Raw genomic sequence first — 10,114 nt, 5'->3', positions numbered from 1 at the left:
AAATGCTGTTTGGTCTTTCAGTAGGTGGAAATTTGAAGCTCTTCTAAAGGAAGACTTTTTAGTGCTTCACTGGTATGTATCTTTTCTTTTATCTTTTTTTTTTTCTTTTAGGAAACAAAGCCTTAGACTGGAAATAACCACTTAAATTCTTGCATGAACACTTAAAATCTTTTTTTAAAACAGAGTTTGCTTCATTTCAAGATTTCTGATGTCCTTGTAGCCATGCTAATCTTTGCAGGAGATTTCTTTTATTATTATTTTAATAATAAGTATGGCTCTAGTTTTTGAAGTTTGACTACAGGTGTAGTAGCTCATGTCCTCTGTGCAGCATTAGGGCTGGGAATTGAGACACTCACCCATGAAGTAAGTATCTGGGATATAAACTATATAAGCAAATCAACTGCATAGTCTATCAGGCTGATAAGAACAGCTGGTTTGAGCAACAGGTGGCTGAATATGATATATGTTTAAAATGTAATTACTAGGAGTGAATATAAAAGCATACAATGAGTTACAGGGGTAGGAGAAGCGCAAGACCATGCAAGGATGCCATGTGTTTTCTATTGAACGTGGTTTGCATTTATTTTGCTCACTTACATTCAAAAGTGGTTTTGTATTAAAGCTTCTTCAGTAAAGCTAGGAGCTCAGAAGTCCGTCCACTTCACCACCAGGTTACCAGTTCTCTCTCCTGCTGTCGGGGGTCAGCAACTTCTCAACAGAAAGGGGGTTCGGAGCCAGGGATGGAGGGACCACCCTGCTGGCTGCTGGGGGGGAACTGGTGCCTCGTGCAGACGCAGGGGAAGGGAGCAGAAGGGGGATGCTTGAGCTTTAATTTCTTCTGTTGGCACTTTACAGCTTTAGCGGTACCCGAGCTGTGTAACACCGGAGTGCAGCAGACATCGGCATACCGCACGATGGAGGCGATACCAACCAAGGCGGGAAATAAGGAGGGATATTTCCAATCGGTTTGCTTCACTGTATGGTAAATCTCTCACCCATGAATCCCAGGACCAACCATAGATCATGGTTAAATACACCAGATCCTGGTGATGAAATGCTCTTGATTTACTGTCCCACTTGATACTGCCACGTTTGCACCGCATTTTTGTTGTTTGAAAGTAGTAAGCCTACAGCAAGGATCTTGCCAGCCAAGGTGATAAAGGAAGGCACCTTGCTTCTTTGCAGTGTCCCTGTCTTGTTTAATTTCTGATTTCTACAGTGTAAATTCAGAAGGAGCCGCTGCCGCGTTCAGCTGAACCTCCTGCCTGCCCGCAGGTGGCTGACACTCCATTCGGCCCATGCAGAGGCCAGCGACTGACGTTAACTTCAGTCCTGTTTTCACTTTCCATTCAGTGCTTTCACAGATTTTCCCAGGCTGAAGTAAGCTTGTTAGTAACTCAATGCTATATTTTTAGTGTTGTGGGGTTTTTTTATTCTTTCCTTGTCACATTGTTAGTTCTCTTAATTTCCCCTATCATGTAATCTGCCAGAGTTCACCCTCTATTCTACAGCTTGTCTTAAGTTCAACCTTCAGTTTGAAAAACATGTTTCAGTTTACTGAAATTTTTCATTTTAGGATGGTTTCTTTAGAGTCTCTGATTTTTCAGTCATTCACTTTAATTCCCTCCTCCCTTCTATGTCTTTTCATAAATTCATAGCACCTGCGGGGCTAGTTCATAGCACCTGTGGGGCTAGTGCTGGGGGGAGCATTTTGCCCCTGGAGAATGTTTGTCTTGTGCTGTGGTTGCTTGCTAATGTCACTGGGGCTTTTTTAATTTAAGTTACATGTTACTGCACTTAAAGTCTCTAGAGTAATTTTCCCTCTGAAAGAATTAAGTTCTGATATTGCTCTTCTGTATTTTGTCCCATCAGATCGTTTGGCAGCCTGGCTGTAGGTACCCGCTGTTTCACCAAGAAGCTGCTTCTTTCACACCTCTCCGTCATGCACCAAGGGGCTTGGCTCAACACCATCGAGGCTGAGGACTCCCGGGGGCATGGGTGGCCTTTGTGCCACCGTCTGCATACTCGTGGTGCGGTTCCACCCGTGCGGGGGGTTCCCGCAGCCTGATGCTTGCAATCATAAATTCTGCTCGGCATGTACACACACACGTGGACTCCCCACAATTTTTTCAAGCACTGTCTTGCATAAAATTCCACCTCTGGCTTCATCTCTTCCTCCAGTTCAGTTTGTCCAAGTAGTCCTGTCCTACTGTGTGTTGTCCAAAATGTGTGTTGCCCCAGGGACCACTTCATTACCTGTTCACACGCTTAAAGTTTTCATGTGTGAACAAAGGGACATGTCCAATTCTTCCTTGGTCGACTGGCATAAACTCCCTGTTTAGCACAGTTACGGGGTAATGTCTGGAACATACCCTAGGATATTTCACAACCCTGGCTTTCATTTAGAATCACAGAATCATAGAATGCTTTGGGATTGGAAGGGACCTTTACAGGTCTTCTAGTCCAACCCCCCTGCAAGAGCAGGAACATCTTGAACTAGATCAGGTTGCTCAGAGCCCCGTCCAACCTGACCTTGAATGTTTCCAGGGATGGGGCCTCCACTACCTCCCTGGACAACCTGTTCCAGAGCCTCACCACCCTCATTGCAAAAAATTTCTTAAATCCAGTCTAAATCTGCCCTCCCTTAGTTTAAAACCATTGCTCCTTGACAAGGAGCAATTTCCAGGTAGTCTTTCCAAAGGAGCAGGTAGATTGTGGTGTGCGCGTTCAGGCCTACAGGATGCGAACATGAAAGATAAACCTCCAATTTGTAGCAAACTTTATAACAAGAGACTATACTTCAGTAAGTTACTTGCAACAGGAGCAATTGTTCCTCAGTTTGGAGAATGGACTCAAATCTTCAAAATCCTCATACTACTGTGTGAATGTAAAGTGACATTTAGCATTGCATCCTGTATATTTACATTAAATGTGTTTGTAGCTACCTTCAGCAATATAGTGCTTATTTATTTGTGCAATTATTCCATACCTATAGATTTAGCTCACTGATACTCCAGGTGTTGGCTGTGAATGCCTGGCAGCCTGTGAGCTACCTGTCAGAGCCTTCGATCAGCAACAAAGGTGGCAAGTATTGTCAGTAAGAATTGCTCCCTTCCCTAGAAAATATATGGAGTCAACAAATCCAAGCGTGGTTGGAAAGCATGGTTTCTGTGAGTCCTTTAGGGGCATTTAATGCAAATTGTTCTGGAAGTTCTTTGTACCAACAGCCTGAAAGAATGACTCTTGTGTGAGGAAACTTCTGCTGTATTTGATGTATTGTGAAATCTTTCTTAACTAGGCTCTTGTCAAGGTAGTCATTTGAACATTAAATACTTCAACTGGTCGTCTTCTGGTATTGTTTGGGAGAAGGAGTGTTAAATTTAGATCCCTAGCGGGAGAATATGGGCACACAAGCAAGAGCTTCCGACCTCATGGCAAAATCACGAGGCATGAACTTTCACAAACTTTGATGGTATTGGGGGTGTATAAAAAGAAACAAAACTTGTCGAATTGCTTTTTAGATTTTTCCCAAATGTGATCTGGTGCCTTTCTTCAAGGTGTGTGGTTGGTTTTTTTTAATCACCTTTTCCTCTCTAGGCATGTTTTGCCAGCATTATTTTTGTGGGTAGATATAGAAAATAACTTTCCTCCTTGCTTTGCATTCCACTGGATTCCTATCAATAGAAGGTCATACTTGTACGTGGAGGTCTGGCACAGGCATTTCAGAATCAGTGGCATTATTTTGATTGCTGTATGTGAACTACCCTGTAGCTTAAGGGAAAGAATCTTTTCCTCCAGAGAGCAAATATGCTGTTGCATTCTGTATAGCTCGTCATGCCTTCCAAAGGATCATCGCTTTACTACGTTTGGGAACATCTAGCCTGCCCTTAGAGGAATCCACGTCTATTCTGGTAGCACTTCCAGCTACGCAGGAGTTAATCGCAACAGACTGAATTATATGACTAAAAGAAGCAAGTCAGCGTCACAGAAACTGGACCTGACCGCTCCCCTCTGCCCCTGGCTTGCAGCAGCAGTGGTACTGGCTGAAGTCAAGACAGCAGACTAGGCCCGGGCGCTGCACTGGAGCAGGCAGGGAGCACGCTTGTCCCTGGATGCCATTTTGTTTTGCCGCAGCAGGTACGTATGCCAGGGAGCCCCTGGGACCTGGGTACCAGCCCGCAGAGGGAGGCAGGTGAGAAGGGCATGCGGTAACCCCAGACCCACACCTGGGCTTCAGCAGCGCGAGTGCCAGCTGAGATTCAGAGCAAGGGGTGGTGCTGCTATGGTGCCCTCAGCACTGCACCTCTCCAGCACAGCCAGAGGTGCTGCAGAACGTGAACAGGAGTCCTTGCTTCAGGTGTGCTCAGAAGCAAACTTGAGCTCCAGCTGCTTTAATAGTTTTACTTTTTTTTTTTCCCCTCCCCAGGCCAGTTCAGGAAGGCTGTGAATTAAACCATTTTGCAATAAACCCCACAACTTTTATCTCATTCCTCACCCCTCCAAAAAGTTGGCTTTTCATAGGACAGCTGTTCTTATAAGAATACAGCTTCCTAGCGTGAAGCATTAGTGCTATTACCTGTGTTATTACAGTACCTAGGAATATCCAGTCATGAAAAGCTGGACCCCACTCTGCTGAATGGCCTGCAAAGGAGAGAGTTTTGAAACTGTTTGCCCTTTCCAAACCTACTCCAAAGAGTAAAGGTGGCAGGTTTTGTGACACTTCAAACTTCTGAGTTTGTGCTCAGGTGGAAGTATCTTTGATTTGGTTGAAGCTTGATGGTTCAAAAAGGAGGCCCAAACTTGACAGTAATAGTAGGTGAAACACTTCTTCTGTAAGGAGTTCTACTACTCTCACAAGCTTTTCCTCCAAAGAAACATAGCAGATGATAGATAAAAATGGAAAACAATTATGTTAGAGTCTATGAACTTAGAAAACCAAGCACCCTTTAACCATTTCAGCCAGGTTCACAGGTTAAACCAGGCAACTAAGGGATTATGTGATCAGTCTGTAATGCTTGGTCAAACCTAAGCAACCACATAACCAGGCCAGTGTTAACATCACACCTGGGCACAAGACCACCCTCACCAAGCCTCATTCCAGCCTGCAGTACCAGCTTACAGACTGAAAGTGCTGGCTGAAAGAATTCCTGCTCTTAAAGGCAGGGGAAAAAACCCTCATCTGCACTCACAACTTCCCCTGTTGAACATTATCCCCATTTTAGCCACACCTCAGAACAGATAACTTGAACTTCACACAAGCTGTGTTTTAAAAATTTATTCTGTAAACTCCATACTGGGTCTTTAGTTCTCCTTTTCCTGCACAGTCTTTGTTCCACGCAGTCTACCCGTACGACGAGCAGCAATGAGACCAACTTTGCGCCCAGCAGGAGCATCTCTCCTGATGGTTGAAGGCTTGCCAATGTGCTGATGGTTACCACCACCAAAGGGATGCTCTACAGGCTGTGGAAAAGAAAAGCAAGTCGTCAATATAATTAACAACAGAAATGAGTAATGGTTTTTAACAGCAATGAACTGATTTAAGGGGACAAAAAATTTAACTGCTTCATTTTTCATACCATGCAGTAACTATCAAGTGCTGCTAACTACCCTAATTAGATGTGCAATTACAGGGTAGTCTATGAAGCTTTCTTTCCAGATACATGCCCGACTCCTCCCCACATCACACAAATCCATTCTAAACCATACAAAAGGAAAGTGAAAACTCTAACTGAAAATAAACTCACATTCATGGCCACACCACGGACACGTGGCCAGCAGTTTCTCTTCGCCTTGTATTTGTGATAGGCCCGGCCAGCCTTCAGGATGGGCTTGTCAATACGACCTCCCCCAGCAACAATTCCTGAAAAAAGTTACAAGAATGGGAACATGCAAATGTAACAGACAAGAGTGCAAAAGAAACAGTTAAGAACAAGACTAACTCCTAATATTCAAGGTCTAAGAATAAGCTTCTGAAGACCAATCTCAAACAATCCCAACTGTGTATTCTAACTAGTATTTTCCAGCCAACATATGCAATGAGATTAAGCTCAAACTGCTAGCCACAAATACGAGAGATGTGCAAGGAGACGCATATTTTAGTTACCATTTTTCAATCCATACACATAGGATTGATCTTAGCACTTTATTCTAGAGCATTAGCAGTTTTATTGCTAGAATTTCTTGGTGGGGAAAAAAGTTTTGTTAGTGTTACAACTAAAAAAAGTATGAACTGAGAGAGCTCAGTGGACTTTAGAGCCCTTTGACGTTTAATAGCTACGTATTTCCTTATTTATTTAGTCAATTTTACTAGAGTCACAGACCACAGATTATTAATTTTGATGTCTTCTATTTGGATGCAGGGACATTTGGTAACTTCTGTCTCATCAAGACAAGTAAAACTGCTTGAGTCCAACAGTTCTCTCTCTCTCTCCTTGCACCTTTAACGCTTGCCCAGGACTACATCAAACATCAAAAAATAAGTACAGCTGTCAGTCAAGTGTATAACAAACCTAGTAAGACGTCTCCTTGACAATGGTATTTTTATTGTCAGACCTTCCAGAATACTCCACCCAACTGATGACAGCTACAGCGGCTAAACACCTTCAGCACTACCCCATAGGTTCCATTGCTGAATCAAGAGCAGGAAACCATCAACGCCATTTTCTGCAGCAGTTCCTCCCAGAGTACTGCAGATTTTACTGGAATCGCAGGCTGAGTGATTCCATTACAGCTCGAGGACAACCAGCATCTACTTTTCCATCCTCTCACTAGGTCAAACTACCTCCAAGTTTAAGTTCCCATTACCAAAAGTAACGCAGGCACAATATATCAAGTTAGGCACCTGTGCACAGACTGTCCCTGTGCATAATCCTGGGTCCGGCCTGCAAATTATGCTATCTTCTAGACAGTATTGGGAACCAGGGCCCTGTTTAAAAGCTTACTTAGTGGTACGTAAACTCAGTGACAATACAAGTTCATAGGTGTCACTCCTTACCAACAACAGCTCTGTTTGCAGAAGAAATCACTTTCTTGGAGCCAGAAGGCAGCTTCACTCTGGTTTTCTTTGTTTCAGGGTTATGAGAGATAACGGTGGCATAGTTTCCAGAAGCACGGGCCAGCTTTCCACGGTCACCAGGTTTCTCCTCGAGGCAGCACACGATGGTGCCTTCCGGCATGGTGCCAACAGGCAGAACATTGCCAATGTTCAGCTGAGCTGCAAAGAGCAATCAGAGCATCAACACCTTCATTCAGGCTCCTGTACTTGAATTGCAATTCTATTTAACGTGGGCCTCCGTGCACTGAAGAAGGGTACAGCATAAACGATTCAGTAGCAACAGGCAGGGGCACTTTTTATTGTTTGAGTTGAAACACAAGCTTCACGTTCAGTGTAACAGAAAGGCAGGAAAAATGGGACTCTAGATAGAACAATCCAAACACTTGACAAGAACTGGGGTGAGGCTTGTTAATCAAAACAGGCTGCGTGACGAGACCCTTATCTCCAAGAGGGAAATCTAGGTTTGCTTGAAGCTAGTGGAAGCTACTGCTTTGTGATGGCTCACACCTGCACTTAAACATCCTGAACTGCATATATTCAGATGACATCTGCTTTAGCCTTCTGAAACTGCCCCGGTAACACATTTTCCGTTTTAACTCACCTTTCTTGCCACAGTAAACAAACTGACCAGTATGAATACCCTCAGCAGCAATGAAAAGCTCGGTTCTTTTCTTAAACCTGTATGGGTCACGGAAGGCAATCTTGGCAAGGGGAGCGCCTCGGCCAGGATCATGAATGATGTCCTGTTGGAACACAGATGTGCTTTAGAATGGGATACAGCATTTGTCACGGGTTCTGCAGAGATCAAAGCACTAGAAAACCCAGAGATGATTACTACTGAGGTAATTCTCACTAGGATCCCCCCTTCTCAGAGGGATCTTGATTTCTGCCGATGTGAATGAGCTGAAGATTCACATTTGTAAAAATACAACCTCAAGTACCTGTATCACAAAATAATGACTCTGGTTAAGTGTACTGCTTCAAACTAATCGTGTCTGAACTGTTTTATTCCTGACATTCTACAGATACCAGATCTCTCCATACTAAGAAATTCACTTCCACTAGTTGCCCAGCCGCCTTTGGGCAGAGACAAAGTTGGACACAGCAATTCCTCCAAATGTTTTCTTAGAATGGAAGTGTTTCTAACCTTCTGGTATTATGTACACTGAGGTTATATAAGCCCCTAAATGAGGATGGACAGACTTATTGTTTCTTTTTCTCTTGGAAAAATACATCAATTTTGTTCCTGAAGTGCACTGAGGTTCCACTACACAACCGCATATTTAGACTATAGCAAAGTGATTAAAGCCCTTTAAGATGTGTCTGTTTTCTAGGAAAGCTCAGACGTTGTTGGTGTCCAGTATTAATGTTTTTTCTGCTGTTTTCAACCCTGTCAGGTAATGCCTGCCATGTATTCCGTAAGTTTAAGTCCAACCTACCTACTTTTTATCATCAAACTCAATTATGGTTAGTGTGAAGAAAGTTCTTTCTACAGCCTGAAGACGACCTTGCTCTAAAAGGCTGAAGAGACGGGCAGATGTTCAGGGCATCCAGCTGGGTACTCACTGGCACTGTTTGCAGTCGAAGTCACTGACACCCAAAAAATACCTACAGGACACCTGAAACACTGCATCATACCCCAAGAAAAAGTTCTGCCTTGTCCCCACCGCTCAGAACTAAAATGATGGACACTAGGTAGTGTTTATGAAGACTGATTTTTTTTCTCTAAAGACACGCTCAACTACGTGGACAACTCTCCCCACCCGTGTTTCGTGAGGCACTGGGAGTTCTTAGGCGCTACAAAAGCACGCTGATACTCCCACCTCACCAAAGCTCTAACACAAAATCGTACCGCTGGCTACGTGCTGCCAGCTTCTTTATTTAAATACCGTCATAAATCCAAAGCAGTTAACAGTTTCCAGGACCACGGCTTCCTTCGTCAGACGCCTGAATACGGCCCGGCTTTCAGCACGGCTGGCAGGCCTTCCGATCCCTTACACAAGCGAGGTGTGGCGGGACGCGTGCCGCGGGGCCCTAGGCGCCCGCCGGCAAGGCCTGCCGAGGCCCCGTCATCCGCGCACCCCTCCCGCGGGGCCCAGAGCGCCCGGGGACGGGCACCCGCCGGGGCCCCCGGCCCCCCGCCGCGAAGGGCCCGCCCTACCTTGACGATGCCCTTGATGTAGCCGTGCCTCTCGGCGAAGTCGACGGCGCGGAGCTTGGCCGGGCCCTTCCTGTGCTTCACGTGGGCGCGGAAGACGGAGCCCGCGCCCTTCCTCTGGCCCCGGATCACGCGGCCCATGGCGCCCTGCGGGCAGAGGGCGGCGCAGCGACACCCGCCGTTAGCGAGGGCGCCCCTTCCTTCCCCTCCCCCATGCCCCCGCAGCCGCTGACACCAGGCCGCGGCCCCGGCCCCCTGCGCGCAGCCGCCCGGTCCGGCCCGGCCCGGAGGCTCCCCCCCGCGCGGGGGCAGAGCGGGGGCAGAGCCGGGGCGGGCGGCAGCGGCGGCCGCGCCGCGGGTGAGGGGCGGATGGCGGCGGATGGGGGACGCGGCGGCCGCGCTCCTACCTCCGCTCCGGCCTCCCTGGGAAAGAAGGAAGTAGCGACGTCACCGCGGCGCCAAGACCCTTCCGGCGCGGCGAGGGCAGACGGCAGTCGCGCCGCCGTGACGTCACGCCGCGCCGCTGCCAGGCAACCAAGCTCTCGCCGTTCCTGCGGGGGGGGCGGGAGCAGAGCGCGGGAGCAGCCCCGCCCCGCCAGCGACGTCAGGGCGGGGCAGCTGACGGGGGAGGGCCCGAGCCCGGGGGCTGCCCGCCCCCGGCAGCCGTTGGCGCCCTGCCCGCCGCCTCCCGGCACCGCCGCGGCCGGGCGGTTCGCGCCGCCCCTGAGCCGGGGCGTCCTCGCTTCCCCCCTGGGCCGCCCCGGCCTGACCCGGCGGCGCCGGGCGTGAGGCGGCCCGGCCCAGGGCGGCCGCGGCGAGGGGGCGCCGGGCGGGTTTGCCTGACGCGCCCGCCCGGGGGGCGCCGTCTCGGCCGCGGCAGAGAGGCCCCGTGGCGGCCGGGG

The 10,114-nt window shown here is 47.8% G+C and overlaps 1 protein-coding gene across 1 annotated transcript; it reads right to left on the bottom strand.

Moving 5' to 3' along the window:
* Positions 1–5,260: 5,260 nt before the first annotated feature.
* Positions 5,261–9,776, bottom strand: RPL8 (ribosomal protein L8). Its single transcript, XM_075520216.1, has 6 exons — positions 9,620–9,776; positions 9,216–9,359; positions 7,656–7,797; positions 6,995–7,213; positions 5,745–5,860; positions 5,261–5,460 (listed from the first exon to the last, which is right to left on the bottom strand). Exons 2-6 carry the CDS (start codon positions 9,351–9,353, stop codon positions 5,302–5,304), a joined length of 774 nt encoding a protein of 257 aa, XP_075376331.1. The 5' UTR covers positions 9,354–9,359; positions 9,620–9,776; the 3' UTR covers positions 5,261–5,301.
* Positions 9,777–10,114: the final 338 nt, after the last annotated feature.

The sequence above is a fragment of the Mycteria americana genome, chromosome 1 (genome assembly GCF_035582795.1).
Source record: "Mycteria americana isolate JAX WOST 10 ecotype Jacksonville Zoo and Gardens chromosome 1, USCA_MyAme_1.0, whole genome shotgun sequence".
NCBI lineage: Eukaryota > Metazoa > Chordata > Aves > Ciconiiformes > Ciconiidae > Mycteria > Mycteria americana.
Note: the sequence above shows the minus strand (reverse complement) of the source record. Positions and strands in the feature narration are given on the sequence as shown.